The following is a 20,418-nucleotide window of genomic DNA, read 5'->3' on the forward strand; positions in this document are numbered from 1 at the left end:
CAGCCTTGCATACCCATCACATTTACCTGTTGGCCCGTCTCTCTACCATCCAATGGTGGAGGAGCATCACCTCCCAGGCTAAGAGCCAGCAGCTGAAAAATAAACAATATTATGCTGTTGTTTTATTTTTTAGCTGCTGGCTCAGCCAGCATGTGCAGGGAGAAGCGAGGCTGGGCCATGGGAGGGTGAAGTCACTGAGGCGGTCATTCTGACCGCGGCGGTCGGCGCCCGCCAAGCGGTTCCCGTCGAAAGACCGCGGCGGCCATTCCGGCTTTCCCGCTGGGCCGGCGGGCGACCGCCAGAAGACCGCCAGCCGGCCCAGCGGGACAGCCCCTTCAACAATGAAGCCGGCTCGGAATGGAGCCGGCGGAGTTGAAGGGGTGCGACGGGTGCAGTGGCACCCGTCGCGATTTTCACTGTCTGCTAAGCAGACAGTGAAAATCTTTGTGGGGCCCTGTTAGGGGGCCCCTGCACTGCCCATGCCAGTGCACCCGTTCCCGCCATCCTGGTTCTGGCGGTGGACACCGCCAGAAACAGGCTGGCGGGAAGGGGGTCGGAATCCCCATGGCGGTGCTGCAAGCAGCGCCGCCATGGCGGGTTCCCTGGGCCAGCGGGAAACCGGCGGGAAACCGATCCGATAGCCTCTCACATGGTGGTATGTGAAGCACAGGGGGCACATAAAGATTTTAAGTTTTTTGGTTTTGAACAATGTGGAAACAACCCACGCGGAGGGAATAGAGAATTGGCCCTAAGAAGGAGGGAATCGTTGTGGATTATGAAATTAGGAGCCGTAGAATTAGGATTAAATACAGATCATGAGATGGAATATTTTTGGGGAGATAAATAAATAGCAAATATACTATAAGTTAGGTAATAAAAGCACCATCCCTTGTTGCAATTTATGTAGTTAAGGTAAGTGGATAATATTTAAGTTTAGAGAGTCTGTGAAGTACATTATATTCTCAATGGATTTATATCTTGATTAGAGTCAGTGGAAGATATATAGCTGAAGGCATATATGACACAGATAGCAATTCATGAGCTTGGTACCTCAATAGTGGTATCAGTTTACTACTCAATATATAAAGTTTAATAGATACTTATAGTTGCATTGAGATAGTCCGTGTAGGTATGGAATGGGTATACAAAAACTAAATATTAAAAGTTATGTGGTAGTTTCTTTTATGAACATTTGTGGAGTTAATATAGTCCGGTTTGGATTTTCAGTAATTTAAAATGATTTAAAAGGAATGAAATGCGGATAATTCTTATGAAGAAGGACATCATTTGTAGTGATAGAAAGACGGCTGGAATTTCTGAAGTCCGTCTTCTATGTTGGTTAAAGAACCGACGAGTGTAGACAGAGCGTTTCACAGTTACCTAGACTTGCAGTCCGTCATTTATTTCAGCTAAAGAGCCGACGCGGTTAAATAGAATGCTGGATAGTCACTCGGTTTAGTTGTTCGGGAGCCGTACTCGCTAGTGTTTGAAATCGGGTTAAAGGTAAGGAGAAACTTAGATTTAGCTATTAAATCCAGACTATTTCGGGGCAAGTAATTAATGGGTTGTTATTCCACAATAGATATGAATGATAAGAAAAATAAGTGGAGAGAAGATTTATAATTAGATCGAGGGAATAATGAAACGGTAAGCACCATGAGGTTTAAAATTAACACTACAATGTGTATCATGCAAATAATTTAATATAAGGAAATAGTGAGACATATCTTAATCGTTGTTATAAAATTAGATTTTATTCTTAGAAACACGAGAGATACTATGACAGCACTAGAAGAACAAGAAAAAATTAAATGAGTAAGTCAAAATCATGTGAAATAAAGGGATATATTTCAAACTAAAGGGAATTTAAGGTAGCACAGGGAGGTCTCCCTTTTAGATAATAAGGAGTAAGATATACACTTTCTTTAACATATGTCACTGTGATTCACAAGATAGTTGCACTTATCTGTTGTAACTTGATTGTTTAATAGGAATGAGTATAAAGTTCACATACGTAGGGGGTCATACCTAAAATAAGATTAAACACACTCGTCACTTAAGGTCACGTGAAGGGGCAACACTTAGGTATAGGAAAATGCATGGTTCTCACCTGGTTACTTGGTAGTCACAAGACTTTATCCATGCGGTAATGGATATAGTTAAATTGTAATTGTCTTATAATACTTGATAATATTGTTTTAGGGATTGTGTGAGGAAACTTTAATGACAAGAAAGTCCTGAAGAAATCCCAGGGGTACTCCCCCGGATGAAATGTATTAGATATGACAGCTGTTAGGTAGATATTGATTTAAAGACTTTTGTTATTGATGTATTGAAATTTAAATAGATCATGTGTGCCATTACTCTCTGATATAAGTGCGCGTGTCAGTTTGGCCAGCTGTCTCAGGCTGGTCAAACTGACATGCGCATTTAGGTTTCTCCAACTCGGCTGTGTTGCACAGGCAGGTTGGTGAAACTGCAGAGACTCCCAAGCAGTGTCTGAGCAGCAGAACAAGCCTCTCAGACCAATCCTAGCACTGCTCTCATGCTAGGGATAGCATGAGAGTAGTTCCAGGATTGCATGGGGAGCCTGCGCTGGTGTCTCAGGGACTGCCTTGACATCAGGAGAGCAGAGAAGCGAGGCGGCAGGCGACAGCATCGGAAAGGTAAAATTTTCTTTAATTTCTCTAAAACTATTGAACAGAATTATGCCAAAACAAAAAACAGGCGCTTTCTGGACCAGGACCTACCTTACTGTCATATTTGGTGTAATTCTGGCCAATAGTTTCGCCTCTATCGCGGTTCAAATTAACGATGAAAAAATTAATGGGGAAAACGTGTTTTGTGACTCCCACTTTTTCTCACCCCCCCTATCTGCCCCCCCCCCCCACACGATGGATTACCTCAAAACCTTCCAGACCGGAGCTGACTTGACTGGCAAATTGTTTTGGAAAGTTTGGTGAAGATTTGTCAAGCGGCGCCAAAGATATAGGCAAGTTAAAGAAAATGCTTTTTATATAGAAACTAGGTCCTAACTTTAACTACCTAGTGGTGACTGCCAAACAAAATAACACCCTTTCAGGGATAGGGTGATGCACATAAATTATGCAAAACAGAAGAGAGATCTCTGGGTAGTTCCCAAGTTTAGGTGGAGAGCAGCCATTTGTACAGCAACCTCTTTAAGCTTAGGATTGGCCCAGTACCAACCTTGCTGAGATGTAAAATGACAAAAGCCTTTCACCACTCCAGGAAAGGTTCTACAGCTTTGGACTGGTGAAATACCATCTAAGCCAACCTGGAATGAGCAAATCTAGAGACTGGTGTTGCATGGTGCCCCTTACTGTAGCTCCTCTCCACCTAAACTTGATAACTATCCAGACTTCTTTGTTCTGTTTTGCATGCATATATATATATATATATATATACAGTTTTCCAGTTTGCAGTTTTGTACAGTGCAGACTTGCCCCAAAGGTATTGGAGTGCTATACACGCACTCCAGTTACATTATAGAAGGATAGATTTTTTTAAATTATTAAATACATTAGTTAAAACAAATACATATGCCAGGGGATGAACCACATATGCTGATGCACAAGGCATAATATGCCATTGTTGGTGTGGGAGGAAAGGAGCATCAAGATCCACCCAAGACTTCACCGCTCGTGAGCTGTGTGTCCTCAGTGGTAATAAATAGCATATTATATTCTGCACATCTGTGCATATTATCTTAGTTGTTCACTAGGTTGAACAACAGTAAATAGGATTATAAACAATAGCAGTTAACCATGACATTCTCCAGAACATGTCATAACATCAGGCTCCCCACATGTAGCAATGCATCTTAAGAGGTTCTCACTGTGGGTTTCACTTTTTAATCTCATTTTCAAATTTCCAGGTTCAGTAAAAACAACAAAGACACTCGTGAGCCCTACACTTTCCTGCCCTTTGGAATTGGACCCAGGAACTGCATCGCAATGAGGTTTGCTCTTCTCAGCTTGAAGATTGGAATAGTTAGCCTGCTGCAGAACTTCAGCTTCCAGGTCTGCAAAGAAACACCGGTAAGGAACCAAATAGTAGCGTAGCATGGCTTTCTTCTGTGTGGATTAGTCTATCGAAACAAAATCTCACTCAGGGTGTGTGCTATGGGCCCAATTCACAGCGAATAGTAAATCTTCACCCACAGGTCTGTAGCCCCACATGGTTGACGAGTTATAGCTTTCCGGAATTCTTAAGTTTTCCAATTGTATGCCTTGGAATCTCTGACAGGTGCAGGGATCCAGACTTACGCCTCAAAATGATTCCTTTTTGCACGTGTGGAAAAATGTTTGCCTGCTTAATTGTACGCATTGTAAAGCTATGATGCAATGAACCATGTTCCCTTTTGCATAAAACTCCTACACCACACCCCTTCAGTGTTTGGGTTGTTATTTCTAATTTCTACCATAGAAAGGGATTTTCTTGTGCACTTAGTAGGAGTACATCTTACTGCTCACTCCTTAACTGTTGAAAGGAATTTAATCACATACATTGTGTACTGTCATGGACTGCAACATAGGAGTGCAGATCGCTTTTTGTGAATACCTTGCACTCGTAAATTGAGCCATTTGGACCTATATGTCTGACTCAAAGGAGTAGCCAGAAAATTAAAATACCCCCCAGTTTGATCCATCCTTCGAACACCATCAGTTGAGCGAAGCAAGTAAACTCTACTCACTATGGATGAGTCCCTTCATCCAGCCTTTCATCCATCTTATTCTCCATCCTTTAAGCTGTTCATACACCCATCCACCTGTCCTTCTTTTCATTATTCCATCCATCCATCCATTCATCTTTTCATTATTCCATCCATCTACCCTATTATCATTACAATCTTGCATCCATCCTTCTACTCGCATTTCCAACCATTCCGCCATAGTTTTACCAGTCCATCCATTTGTTTTCATTATCCACCAATTCACCCTCCTTTTATTAATCCACCAATTCATCCTTTCAACTTTCCATACAGCCATACATTTATCCATCTACCCCTTAATTCCATGCACTTTCTTTCACCCACCCATGTAAATCTTGTATTACCCTTGCATCCATCCTTTCATCCACAGGCCCTTCCTTATTTTCATATATCATTGCTTTTGCTCTTCCTTCCAAGCCTTTCCCCCTCTCTCTTTCATTCCCTCTCTACCTTACTTAATTTATTTGCGTGGTCAACCCCTGATCTCTGAGTTAATGTTTATTAAGTTGAGTCAAGGCAGTGCGCATGCACTGTCTCTTGACATGTTGTAATATACTTCTCTGGGCTTCCACCACGCCCATTTCACAACCATCACTTTCATTCGTTCCTTTGCCTGCCTTTCCAAATTCCCTTGATTTCGTAGGTTACTGCTTTACATTTGTCCTGCCTTGACGCTGTTTTGTTACTGCCTTGGAGACAGACCCTGTTACATGGATTATTGCACGATCGTCCAGACACCTTATACTGGCACACTGCTTTTTTCTTTTGCCTCTCCGCTTCACGCCCTGTGTTCGTATATTATTGCAGTAGGCCTACTAGGCCTGAAAAGGTGTAAGGCACTATGCTCTCCAGGGGCTAAATATATGGGTATACCGCATCACTTTCTGCCATTCTCTTTTCATGTAGTTATGCCCTCTAGGGGATGACTATATGGTTATCTGACCATGTTTCTTCCAAATGCTATTTTTATTGTGGTGTCATCTAGGGGCTGTTCTGAGCATTGTAGCCAAGATACTGCACTCGGAAACTCACCCCACAATGTTTTGCGAGGGATTCATTTTACAAAACGTTTTGGCCCATTACTCACTGTGTGGTGGTCCTAGGACAATGGGACCACCATCAAAACATTTGTCATGATATGCTCTTTCTGTCTAGATCATTTATTGGTCCCCATACTAGGTTGTGGGAGATCACAAAAGCATTATATAAATAAATATAATAAACAATGGCAATATGTTAATTTTTTGATGCAGATAGGGGAAGAAGGTAAATGGAAGTGCTTTAGTTATATGCAGGGCCACTGGAATTATGTGGCAGAGAGGACCAAATTATGTGGCAGTGTTGACCCATTTATGTGGCAAGAAAAGACCAGTTATGCATTTATAATGCCAATAGCTCTAACTCAAGCAAATGCAAGACCTATTGCATTGCAAATGCTTGTCGTTTTTGTTTACTTTCGATTTTTAGTAGCTTTTGTCTGCAGAGGTGCAGACAGGACAGGCTACTAAATAACTATAATTGTCAATACCACCCCGTTAAAACTGTGAAAGTGGGGGTTCATGACAGCACTGGTCTGACTTACCAATGTTCATGGTGTCAAAATGACCCACAATGAACTTATAGAACTCAAATATTGCTAGAAACGTAAATGTGGCACTTTTGTGCTCCTTTGAGCACCTACTTTCACCAACATTTCAAAGGAAGACAAGGCCCCAAATTCTATGAGGTTTCCCAGAACTCACGTTTTATGCAAATCTTTTGATTACTAGAGTCCACAGTATTATTTATTAATGTTAGGAGTGTGAAGACACTTGATATTAAAAACTCAGTTTGCAATTACGTATTGGGGGTGTACTATGTAGAACACATTCCAGTTGTGACTATGAAATTATCAAAATAGGCTTACTGTATAAAGCATTAAACCACACAAGTTAACAGAAAAGTTCCTTTTCAGATCTAAGTGCCCAGTATCACAGAGCTTATAAGTTCATACATACACATTTTTTTAGTACAACGACTCTTCATCGTGGTTAGTGAAGACCAGATACTTTTGAATGCCTTTTTCTCAGTTCAAAACTACAGAAATGATCCCTGGAAGTGTAGTCCTGCTTCAAACATTCATCTTAGAACTATAACATTCAACTAGTGCCCATGTCTCTTAGAATATAAATTAATCTAAAGGTACAGGATTAGATCATGTTCGGTTCCATAATATGTATAAGACCCAGTACCTAGCTTACTTTAGTGTTAGTTTCCCTCAGAACCACCGTCTGGTTTCTTCTTCATCCCTCACTTATTTAGAACTTGTAGGTAATGAAGTAATGAGTAATGAAGATTACTGCTTAGTAGTCTTCAGTGTAACGTCGATTTCTAATAAATAATGACACTGCTACCAATTTGTGCATCTTCCTCATCAGGTTTCATGCCTATTTAAGACTATCTGTTGGATTAATTGATCTGTTCCTGACTCGCCCATCTTCCTCATCACATTCCTTATTTGTTGAAGTTGTGGATTTTGAGTAAGGAAGATTTCTTGTAAGTAACCGAGCCATTACTAACACGTCAGTCTTTATCGTGACTAGCCTCACTCACTTAAGATCTGGACTCAGAATAAAAAAGAATTCAATTAGCATTTTGTGTGGTTTTTTTTGTTGTAAGGCCAATAGGGACATTGAAAACATACAGTAGCTATGTGTCCCATTTTTGGAAAAAAATGGGCAATCACCTGTGCACGTGCAAACATATCTTCTCTGAATGTGACTAAGGCCCATATTTATACTCTGCTTGTGCTGAATTCTCGTCATATTTTTTTGCTAATTCAACGCAAACTTAACTCCATATATACACTTTGGCGCTAGACACATCTGGTGCCAATGTTATGGAGTTAATGTCATTTTCTGGACACAAAAACCCACCTTGCGTCAAAGAGATGCAAGGTAGGTGTTCCCCTTCAGAAAATGAAGGTATGGCCCTTGCACCATATTTATCCCCTTGGTACAATATAGCACAGGGGGATGGGGGCCTTAAATAATGGCGCTAAGCTTGCTTAGCGCCATTATTTGACCCCTGGGTCAGGGTAGGCGTTAGGGGATCTGTGGGTCTTTTTCCATGGTCAGAGATCGTGGAAAGAGCCCACAGGTGCCCTTCCCTGGCCCCAGGAACACCCTCACCCACCCCCACTCACACCAGGAAGACACCTAAGGATGGGGGACCCCACCCCGGGTAGGTAGAGGTAGGTATGGGTAAATATATATATTTTTTGTCGAAGTGCCATGGGGGGCCTAACTTGGGCCTCATCTACATGGCACTGGGCCCAATAAGTCCCATAAGTCCCCTGGGCATGGCCATGGGGCTGGGGGGCATGACTCCTGTCTTAACTGAGACAGGAGTCATGTCCATGGGGTTTTAGTGTCAAAAAATTACGCTACTCTGGGCAGAGGCATTTCTTTGCCTCTGCCTGTACTAGCGTCATCCCCTGACTCTAAGCCCCATGTTCCCCCTACGCCTCCCCCACCCGGCTAGTGTCCTTTTCTATGATGCTAGCCGGGCCTTACCCCCAGCTAGCGTCATACCATAAATATGACGCCCGGCCGGCGTCCTGGTATGGTGCTAGCCGGCGGTAAACTTTTTGACCCTAAACTGCGTTAGCGCAGTTCAGTGTCAAAGAGTATAAATATGGGCCTAAGAGTGTGGAAGATTTTACCTGACGGAGTGGCGGCTGCATATGTTGGTCTATCATGCTGCCATGAACACTAAAACTTTATTGAAAGTACCCTTGAACATGAGTATAGTTCACAACTGTACTCTCGGGCCCTGTTAAAGGACGGTGTGCATTCCATTTTTTACAGACTACCTATAAAAAGCTAACATTCCTGATGGTTGGTCTACACAGATGGGGTTGAAACGTTGACATATTGATGTTGTGGATTTTTGAGAAATAGAAAAGTGACTTCTAGACTTCAGAATTATTTTGAGTCCTATGATAGAAGATTGCAAAAACCTTTGTTTTAACCACAGCTTGTATATATTGTGTAGAGCACATTTGCACAAAATTCTTGCCACTTTATTCACTTTCACTGCCCCGACACTTTCAGGAGCACCTTTAATGACTAATTTGGAAGTAAAATGATTGTTTTTCAGTAGAGAAGTATGTATTTACTATATAATAAAAAATGAATGACTGCAGAATTTACACAGTTTGATAGATTGGTTAAAGATTTTTACCTAGGAAGAAAAGGGTTTTACTTCCCCCGAGAGGACCATTGTTTGATTTACTCATTCAATTACCCAGGTCCATGGGTTAAGGGTGTGCCTCGTTTCCTTAAATAAGAAATCCTTTAATTCGAAGGTAGACCACTTTCGCTCCCTAAAAAGAAAATCGAATCCTCCCATTTACACTGCTCTCAGTTCCGCACAAAAATTCCCCTAATTCCATTGATTGTACTTTGACTATTATGAGTGCTCCTCAATAAATGCATCAGTTGCGGTGTCTAGGGAATCCCCTGTAGCCTTGCCCTTGTAGCAAAGTGTGCACTAATACAAACTTGGGCATGAGTTTGAACAAGTAAGAGTTGATCCTTCTACTTGAAATCAGAAACACATATCACCAGAGCCCACTGCAGATGCGGCAAGGGCTGCACAGTATTGTGCCTTCACCTCTGAAACCTTAAAATGTAGCTTAAAAGTGCACTGTCCTGATATGTGCACGCTAAGATGCAAATTGTGCAAATCCTAGATACAACTAACTTGCAGTAGGCACAGTCCCAAGTTGCATGGCTAGGCCTACAGCTTAACACACAACGCCCACCATGGGCACCCACTAAAATTCAAGAACGTGAAACTCTGAGAAACCTCTGCAAAGTACATGGTGGAAAAGAGGGGGTGCCCTAAAAAAGAACAACCTTCACTGCACCACTGTCGGAAGCCTCTGGACGTCTCATTTGGGACTAGTAAGCAAACAGGTCTAGACAGTGTGGTCGTGGCTGTACAGATTAAACAGACCACAACTACAAAATGCCCATGTCACAAAGCTCAGGTCACAGAGAAATAATTTTGATTCGCAACACAATATGATATTCAACCATTCAAGTAAATTGGCATGCTTACACCAGCAAATGAGGCACTCAATTTATTAGTTGTCCGAACAAAAGGGTTGACAACCACTTATCAAAGTTGTCACTGGAAATGATCTGTTACTCATGCACTTGTTGTTCACCAGTGTCTTCCATTAAATTCAACAATTTCAGAACTGAGTACCAGTTGTTCAGTATACCTCAGCACCTCCACTTTTTTCGTTTTTTAAGTCTTATAGCTTTCTATTCTCCATGCCCCTCAACAAATTATTACCTCTACTCTCAGTGAATTTCAAAATATTATTATTATTTCGGTCTAACTCAATATTTACTTTTTCTTGGTACCCATTTTCAGTTTAACAAAGGTCTCTGCCAAAGGATGGTGTGATTCTCAGTGCTATTTGAAAAGTTCATAGACCTTAATTTTTCATATTTCCTGACCCACGGAACCCTGACCTATACAAGTGCCAGACAAATAAATGTGTGTGTTAGGTAGCTGTGTGGTTGTAAGTGCTGCTGGATGCATTTCTATCAAGCGGGTGCGTTTCTGGAGAGTTAGTTATATCTTGAACTTTGTGAATCACAGCTCCTTACACATTTCTCATAAATCAGTACAAGTATCAGGGTCATGATAACACTTCACAAGTGATTTTGTTTTTCTTTCCATATTTGCAGATTCCACTTGAGCTGGACACCAGAGGTTTCCTAAAAATCAAAACTCCAATATATCTGAAGCTTGTGCCCAGGACAGCTGCTCTGGCAGAAGATAAGTGAGTGAAACACACCGCCCACGTCAAGAAAGCCACCCTTCGACCAAGCTCCTTACTTCCACCATGGGGCCAATTATGAATATCACATTGGGCTTTGAAGACACAATATACTGGTCAGCAATGCCTACCCTTGAGGCCTTTCCCAAATGTCTCCTGCCTAAGACCCCCTATCAGTTTCTACTGTTCGACTTTGAATTTTGTTTTGTTTGGCCTATGCTTCTTGCACCTCAGTTGCTATAATGAGCGTTGCATCGTCAACTGACATAATTAAATCTCGGATATGGTATTTTATACTCAACGCAACCAATTATCGCCTCCTGTTTCTCGGATATGTGTGTGTAACACATGGCTGCTCGCTTGAAACCACGAGGAGAGCATCACCCGCCGCCATGCGGAGCCACAGGCACGCGCCAGACTTCTGTCAAAGCTGAAAAACGTATTAAAGCTGCACGTCATTCTACTCCTCCTTTTTTCCGGTACTCGTGTCGCCAAAAATGTTTTAAAAAATCTTCTTATCGCTTGATGGAGCTGCAGAAATCTGTCACTTTCAGCCGGTAGTTGCTATGGGGCCTCCTCACGAGCCGGTACAACCGATGCTGTCGACATTGCAGACAGAAAGGTGAGAAGCGCACATACGATATGTTTAGGTGACAGGAAATCATGATTGCCATGTCCTCTTCCTGGCTACATACTAGGAGTGTCCTCTGTAGGCCCAGGAGAGCTGTGTGAATGCCATATTTTTGGGGAAAGACGAGGTACCTACTTTCATTCAGATTTATTATATGTAAATTAATTTGACCTGGGTATTCTAAAAATCTGGCATGTCCCCCTCCCCCACACTAGGACGCTTGATATCAAGCACTATCTGCGCGTTTCTGCACGTTTCTATGTGATATTTTGATTTTATCTGATAAACAATGGGCATGCTAAATGTTATTGTTTCATCCAGTTTCAGTAGGGCAACCGAATCGGTGAAGTGGCTCACCTATTCAGAGAGGTTTGCTTCATGCAAAGTACTTAGTGGGATGTGTCAGACTACTGGCTTCCCAGCCCTACTTCTTTTAGCCTCTTTGCAATTTAATTTAGGCCCTCGATTTCACTGAAGAACGCTCTCATTTGAAATGTATATCCCCTCTGAGTTATTTGAAGGCATCTCTGACACCCTCTCCACTTAGCAACTACTTGTTGTATGAGCTGTCATTGGCTGGCCTGGACGGGGCCGCCTCAAAGTAAGCCCAGGTAAACAAATCTGTTTTTAGCTTACATGTGTCCGCATTTTAATAAAAATTGGATTGAAAAAAGATACAGCTTTTGACCAAAGTTCTGTTATTTTCCATTTGAAGTGTAATGGGAAAGACATGAAAACATGTTTGATTCTGAGGTGGGTGATGGCAGCTTGGAAGAAGGCATATTTTGGGTTTCCTCCCCCCCGGTGATTGCGGTTTCTGCAGCCACATGTCTGAGATTTTTATACATACCCCCTTCTTTAACTTGCCCTAGGAGCGTTTTATTGTCTCCATAAAGGAATACAGTGCTATTTTTGGTAAGCCTATCCACACCATCACTGCGTCCATGGAGACAATGGAGGGTTGTATGTCATAATATCAGGGTCATTAATATTTATCTGCACAAATATAGCGTCCATAATATTGACCATCATTGTATCATCTAAGTGAGCGTATATCGGGAAGTACAAATTTGCTATTCTTAACTGAACATCTACTTACCTGAACACTAGAGTGGAAGTCGACATTGCCAGAGGTCGATATTTCCTCCACAATGTTGTAAACCCCGCTACTGCTAACAGGCTTCTTAGCACAGCTGTTGGGAAGGCCTCCTTTTGATGTAAAGTTGTGTTCCACCATGCAACCACCAGTATCTGGTATCATAGATTTTTTTATTTTAATCCCAGCCTTGTGCTGATCTTGGGGGTGTGCAAAGAGCTAGGCCTGTCGCTTGACATGAGTGAGGTCCCGCACCAGCCTTGTGATCTGAAGAGGCTTACCAGGTGTGCCCTCATTTTACTGATAGTGAACTACCTTCCTGTCATGGATGTAACATGTAGAGCAATGGTGGCAGCATATCATGATTTGAATCCGTATTTGTGACTAGACATGTTTATCTGTGTTCACTGGAGAGAAGACCTACTGGCCCACCCTTGTAAAATTCTGCCTCTCAGCTCCAACCCAGATCCTAATGCTAACATCCTCTGTGCATGTTTTAGATGTAGCTGTGTCTGACCTATATGGTACATGCATGTGTGTACAAGTAAAACAAAGTAATCAAGGCCTACAGGTTCCATTTGGAACCCCCGGCATGTTCATCTGCCCAACAAGTCTAGTGCAAAGACGTTGAACAAAAATATCTGGCTTACCTCAAACTGCAGTGGACTTTAAAACTAAAAAAAATCAGTGATGCAGAGTAGATGGTGTGGGTGACAGTCTCAAACCTAAAGTCAGGATGTGATGTACCCACAACTTGTCTGTAGTCTCACAGCTCTAGAGTTGTGTGTCCGGGACTCTACACTTATCTCAGAACTGGGAGTCCGGACTACCATTCAAAGTGAAAGAAAGGGGTTGGATGAAATTGATATCAGATGGAGATCAACAGCAACTGATTCAAAGGGCTGATGCTAAGGACAGGATAAATAAGGAAGAGAGGAACAAGGTGAGACAACTCCTAAGTTCAGACAAGACGGGCCTCCATAAGTATTGGAAAGTATTGCACACCTGGGGAGTTGTCTCAGCAGAGAGGAGAGAAGCAGAAGAAGCACTATCAAGTGGTTGAACAAGCAGCACCCACCCACCCTAACACACTCTCTGGTGCAATAATCCGCTGGTTTTTCTTGTGAAGTGTGAACAGGGGCTGGACCCCTTGGAAGGTTACGCTAGGCAATTGCCCAGTCTGTCCTTGTCTTAAAATGGATTTGTGGTCGAGCGAAGGCTAAACCAGTGATCTGGTTCATCTCTAAGTGCCAAAGTACACATAGAATCTTCAAAATATTTGGGATATAAATTACACAAATAAAAATGCAAGAACATGATAAAGACTTTAAAATGTTAAAAGTGTTTCTTTGCTTTATATGCAGTTAGACTGTAGAAGAAGTGGTTCTTCTTTTCAAAGTCTACACCCTACTACATCACACACATGTTAAGCTCCTCATAACCTAGATTCAAACTGATACAATATCTTTGGGGCTTCTGGGATAGGTCATGTGGCATTGCTTGAACTAGTGGTCCCTGAGAGATGCCTGCACTTCAGATGTACCCTCTCTTGTCTTGTGTTTAGGATCAGGGAGCAGACTGCAATGCACTCATCAGCCTTCTCCAAGCAGAGACCTGGTTGTGTGTGTCAGTGAAAGGCCAGGAATTGCACTGCGCAAAAATAGTGGCCAGCTGCAAGCATTTTTGCTCTCAAATAATGCTTTTACTGAAGGCATTAAAACCTGGAAATTTTCCAAGAAACAAGGCCATGTTTTGTTACATGTAAGAGTCCCTTCATGTCTTCCTGTTGGCACCTGTGGTGTGTGGTGCTGTGGCAATTAAAAGATGAAGAATTTCTTGATTACAAACTGGCACATGTTCAGGGCTGGTGCGACCAGATGGTTCTTTGTGCTGGGCATTTTGTTCAGAAGCTAGGTGCATTGAGTTCACCTAGGAAACACTAAGAAACTAGTTTTTCTTTCTTGCCATTTAGTTTCCCCGAACGAATGCTGTCTTGCAGTTTCCAGTCCACAGACTCCTGCAGACCCCAAATCAGCTTCATGAGATTCAGAAAGCCTGTCCCTTGCACTCTCTGGCAAGCTGACTTCAATCAATAACAACAGCCGACACATGTTTCGTCATCAACACTTTCTCAAGGCTATAAGAATTGATACGTAGAAGAAAGTTCAATACTGTAAAATGACGATAGCAGTGATTCATAAATGTTATTACGGTTCCTAGAAGGCCAGTGTTATATTCAACTTGTGATGGTCACTTATAATTATTGAAGTGAGTAACCCCAAACAGACGGTGTTTAGAAATTTTGACAGAAATAATTGATAGCCTCTTATTATCCATAGTGCTAGATGGCGGAGTATACACGTTGAAAGATTGTATATATGCAAGGCGTGATTACAGTGTGCAGAAATTTCAAGTTGAAAAAAGCCTGCATAGCGCAGAACAGTGAAAGAATGTGATGTCCATCTAAATAATCAACCACAGTCCAGAGTGGTGAATATGTGCACATCCCAGTGAAATACGGAATAAAACAAGCCATAAAGTTTAACTAGGAAACATACCAAATGTTGGAGAAAAGACATCCAAACGTATAACAAAAAATGTGTGCTTTCTAATGTATTCTTAAAAAGAAGAACATCAGGATGAACAAAAAACCCTTGATAATGTATGAGCATAGATTTAATAAAGTCTCTTCACATAGATCAATTAATCTATACAGTAAGCAGGGAACAGATTCCATGCCAGAAAATCAGAGGATGATAAAATAATTATTTTATATTGAGTAATACACTCCCGCGTACAATAGTAGTGCTACATCCGTTACCATATATAAGGCCTGAAGAGAAACCAAGTCTCAAACCGTTTGAAAACCAATTAAAACAAGATAGGAAGACACCACCAAGTGTGTGGATAAACATGAACAGAAACATACCTATAAAGAGTTGTCTTTATCTTAATAAATGGATTCATGAAATATTCACGAAGAAATGGCCATGATAAGCCTGTTGTAAATATAAGAACAATAACGTACCCCAAATGTATAATCCTGAAGTCCGCAGTATCATTTAACAATAATAGCTCCAAATTTACAGTGCTCTGTAACCTCTCAAGCATGTGTGACTCGTGGTGCCAGTAGCGTTGACGCCATAGTACAAGAGTTCAAGTGCAGGTAGCATGCAGCCAGAGATTAACAGTCAAAGCTAATTGCTACATAACTAATCATCCACAAGACCTGTTCGGAACCTTTTTTTATATATGTTTTACACAATATAGACTTTGCGGACTACTTCGGTGTGCCTTGGTATTCCGAAATAAATTTGTTCAGTCTCCATTGGATTTCCAGTCGGGACAGCCACACCCTTGGTGGTTGAGTGTGAATACCAATGTGGCACCCCATGGACTTCATTTGTAACCATAAAATATCATCTTCCCCAGCAATTGTATGTATACCTAGGATGTGTGAACCTGGAAGCACAGCCACCTTTTCTTTGTAGAGATGATCAATGACAGGCACTTGGGAACTAATTTACGAGGCCCTAGTGGCACACTGGCTATTTTTGTTTTTGATGCTCCATTGGTGCCTATATTTGCAAGGCCATGCAAAGCCACGTTGCGTGGCTTTGCATGACCTTGTAAATATAGATCCCTTTCATGCATAGCACTTTGTGAAAGGAGCTTTCCATGGGCTTTGCTTGGGGTGTTCCCATACAAAACCCATGGAAACTGAAGGAATCGAATGCATTATTTTTGACGCACACCGCAGAGTCAAGTCATAAAGCAAAACAATGTTAACGCAGCGGAAATGACTGTGGGTCGATTTACGACCCCGCAAACCGGATATGCACCGTTTTTTGACGTAATAGCGTAAAAAAAAAACACGAACACTGCCATTTCACCAGAGGAGAGCCAAAATGGATCCCAGATGCCACTACAGACCCCAGGAAGATGACAGCAGACCAGGAACCAGCCAGGATGACCCACACAAGAACCAGGACACTTTTAAGAAGAAAAGAAAGTGTCGCTTCAGTGCAGAGGAGCAGGAAATTCTGGTTAAAGAGGTGACGGAACACCAGCACCAACCTCAAAGTTGCCAATCAGTAGGAGAGAGGCTATATGGCAACAAATTGTCGACAAGATTAACAGTGTGGCTGAAGTACGCAGAAAAGTCATCGAGTGCAAGAAACGCTGGCATGACTGCAAGCGCAGGACCAAGGCAAAGATGGCCAGGAACAGGAAGGCAGCACTGCAGACTGGAGGGGGGAGTCCAGCACACCAGGAGGCTCTGGACCACATGGATGAGATGGTCGCAGCCGTAATCCCTGAGGAGATCGTCACAGGGATTCAAGGACAGGACAGCGCAGACTACCAGGAGACAACGCACATGCAGGGTAAGTCGCATGGGGAATTATACTGCAATAATGTCAACTGTGAGCAGGGGGGGATACCGACCACAAAATGCATGGAAGTCATCTTATACATGGAGTGGCATGGGTAAAGGGGCATGACAGGGGGGCATGGCCCGTTCTGAGAAGACCTGGGGCACACCATTACACAACACCAACAACAGTCCCATGGGGGCATGCTGTCATGCCAACGATGGAGCAAAGGGAAAGCCACGCCAGGAGGGAAGGCCACAACATCAAACTGACATCCCGGCACACTTCAGCCACCATACCCCCTACATTAACTAGGGCCCTATTAACAACCTCTAGCCATACCGACAACTGGAATGTAACAGTGACAACAGTTGTCATTACCACCTCCGCTCTGTGTGCAGCTCAAGTAGCCAATGGCAGTCACCTCCCCATGGATCATACACACCTAAATTAGGGGGTGAGGATGACAACTTCAACAATCCCCAGAAACAAGACAAAGGCCCCAGTAATGTCAAATGTCAATGCCCATAGTTGTCGCAAACATCAGCCAATGTAAACAACAATAGGAGCTACACAGCACTAAGGACACACCCATGCTGCATATGTCAGGGTCCATCCTGTGCCTGGGTAACAATGCAACATCCCAAATGTCATACTGCTCAGACAACAGCATTCAGGGGGACACACATGTAACTGGTCACTGAAATACACCTGCACAGTCAGAGGAGGAAATAGGACACTGATACGATTATCAGGGCAATCCAATGTAACACACATTCCCCAACATCAGCAGTACACATTACCAATGTCAACATCCATATTGGATCATAACAATGCTATGCATAGGATATGCCACATGTCAAATACATTTAAGTGGATGTGAAAGATCAGAGATTGGGGCAGGTCCAGATTGTTAAGTGTGCTGCCAGGGCCATCAGAACACCCACAGCCAGTGAAAGGTCTCACCATGAGAATGGATGTAGACGGAGGCTTGAGTAGGACAAGAAGGTGGCAATTCTCTATTTGGCCTAAACCAACACCTAGAGGCGATGATGCTGACAAGTCTAATAACTCAATAACATACATGTGACATGCAGGTGGGCCATAGGCCTGGAAGAATGCCCATCTGAAGGACTGGAGCAATTAACACGAAACAAGATCACAAAGTGAATTCATCAAAAGGCAGGCATGTCACATCAAAATTGCCACAACACAGACACACTAATTGTACTCTGTTTCATTGCAGAGGAAGATGGATCTCCTGCGGATATGCCTGTCCCAGATTACCCTGATGACATGGATGACAAGCCGATAAACATTCCCCAGGAGACTATCCAAAAGGTCCTTGAAACCCTCCAGACCCCACCTTCAGTCACAAGGAGGAGCACAGAACAAGCAGCCATCGCAGAGGATCCACCCACCACCCCAATTGTAAGACCTGCCAGCTCCAGTACAGCTGAGGACTCAGACAACACTGGCACCAGCTTTGAGAGAACTGTATTTGGAGTACAGCAGGAGCTGGCCAAGGAGGTGCGGGTGGGGATGCAAAATATGGCAGCCAGCCTAGAGGGGGTGCGTTCGTGCATTATGTCATCTGCAGATCAGGCAGCAGCTATGCAAGCCCTAACATCTAACTTGCAGGAACTGCAGAAAACCCAGAAGGAAATCAGCACAGCTGTAATACAGTTGACCCAACACCTACAACAGCAATCCTGTCAACACGTGCACAAATGTAACATTGAACCCCTCAGGGCCGACCTGGCTGCCTACCATCGTGATGTGGCTGCTATTCTCAAGAACCAGCAGATACTCCTTGCTGCAGTACTGCCCTTAAGACCTTTACAGGGAGCAGCGACCGGGATGTCTGACTCCACGTCTTCTAACACTGAGGTGTGTGTTGCCCCTTCACAACTAACAACAACAAGGACAGAGGAGGCAACACACACATCAGAAGAAGAAGACATGGAACAGATCACATTCACAAGGAAAATGACCTGGAAGCACTAGTCCCTGCCACATGGACAACAATTACCAAGGTCCTGCGCTTTGTAACTTGCCAGTCTTGCAACAACTGTACTCAAGCACTGTTCTGCAAACCACTGTATATCTTGTCACCCAGCCCAGTGATTGTCTCTCTCCTACTCATTGGCAAATTCTGTCCCTCTGCACTATCTGAAACATCAACCCCAGCATGTCAAAAGCATTTTGGTAAACCCTTGTGTTGGATCACAATGTAAGATGTCACTATAATGGACTCACAATCATGGAGAATGTACAGATAGCACTACAGCACTTTTCAATAAATAGCACTTACACAACAAATCTGTCTCTGGGTAATGTGACATATCAACTGTGCAGTAGATAACTGAAAGGTGCCTACTGTCAAATTACGTAGCTTGTCAATACAACTGTCCTGATATTATGTAGTCAGAGAAATCTGCACAGTGCCCATGATTTCATCATACTCTGCCCATCCTGAGGTACATATCTGATGAAGTGAGAAACCATACACCATCATGCTGTGTTGGACAGAAGAATGCTTCCTCAGGGGATATCTAAGTCATCAAATAGTGGCCGCAAAATGTTGTCAACATGCAATAATAACATATATAACAGTTCACACTAATCAAAGCAAACACTACAAAAACTGCATAATTGAAGGTGTCTGAGTTTACATACAAATAGGTAATCATGCTGAACTGTGTCACAAATGATGTATGAGAGTCATGAAGACAAGAATACAAGAGTGCCAATGAGAACCCATCTTATAAGGGTGTCCTTGATCATCACACTGCAGTCAGACCTAAAACTGTTTCCCCAATACCAAGTCTGGAAGCACTGTTTGTGACTTTTAAAACACACTTATCAACAGAAACACATTGTCATCCATATTAACTGTGATTGGTGGTTGCAACGAAGGGTCGACACTTTGCAAGGTAGCTCTGGGCTAGCTGCCAATCGTACAGCTCAGTTGGGATTTGTTTGTAGCATAGGACACAAATGTAATAGTACAAAATGTATGTACACTGAATCCAAACCCAAGATCAAGTACCATTCAACACATACAATTAAGGGTTAACCAAATATTTATTAAATGCTAATCACAGAAGAGTAAACTGAGGGAAAAATCTTACCTACCCTAATCTACCCTGACTACTCATTACCCACAACTGTCCCTAACTAACCTAAGCTACACTTACTTATCACATGTAACGAAACGTTCTAAACATCTACCCCCCACCCCCCTTATGAGACGGGACACATGGAGGAAAACACATACTAACCTAAACACATACTATACTATCCTAAACAAATATATTTTTTTTGGTATTTTTTTTTAAAAACATACAAGAACCCCAACATAGACCCCCACCCACCCACCCACACACTTAATAAGTAAAAATATAAAGAATCTGGACCCCCCACCCCCCACCCACTAACACTAACTAAACTAACAGCCTATACTAACCTAACACTAAGCCCCCGAAGCCCACTAACTATAAGAACAAGGAAAGAGGAGGGAGGGGAGGAAATCATGTTCATCAAAAAATGTCTAGAGGTTGGCCCTCCGGAGGGTCCTCTTGATAGACTTAACATGCCGGTTAATGTGGCGCACATTCCGGCACAGGTGGCTCAACTTGCGCAGCACACGGTCCATCTTCCGTTCCATGTTGTGGAAGGCTGCAGGGTCAACAGATGGAGCTGTGGCAGTCTGGGTACCGGTGGAGGAGGTCTGTGTGTGTGGTG

At 42.8% G+C, this 20,418-nt stretch overlaps 1 protein-coding gene and 1 pseudogene across 1 annotated transcript in view; one reads left to right on the forward strand and one right to left on the reverse strand.

Annotated features, from left to right (window-relative positions):
* Positions 1-11,822, forward strand: part of LOC138261211 (cytochrome P450 3A21-like) — a 196,295-nt gene extending 184,473 nt beyond the window's left edge. The window contains exons 12-13 of the mRNA XM_069209964.1: positions 3,896-4,058; positions 10,480-11,822. Coding sequence (XP_069066065.1) covers positions 3,896-4,058; positions 10,480-10,578 — 262 coding nt within the window. The 3' untranslated portion in view covers positions 10,579-11,822. The remainder of the gene's footprint in view (positions 1-3,895; positions 4,059-10,479) is intronic.
* On the reverse strand, positions 6,654-6,839 carry LOC138262553 (small nucleolar RNA U3; annotated as a pseudogene).
* Positions 11,823-20,418: the final 8,596 nt, after the last annotated feature.

This window comes from Pleurodeles waltl, chromosome 10 (genome assembly GCF_031143425.1).
Source record: "Pleurodeles waltl isolate 20211129_DDA chromosome 10, aPleWal1.hap1.20221129, whole genome shotgun sequence".
Lineage (NCBI taxonomy): Eukaryota > Metazoa > Chordata > Amphibia > Caudata > Salamandridae > Pleurodeles > Pleurodeles waltl.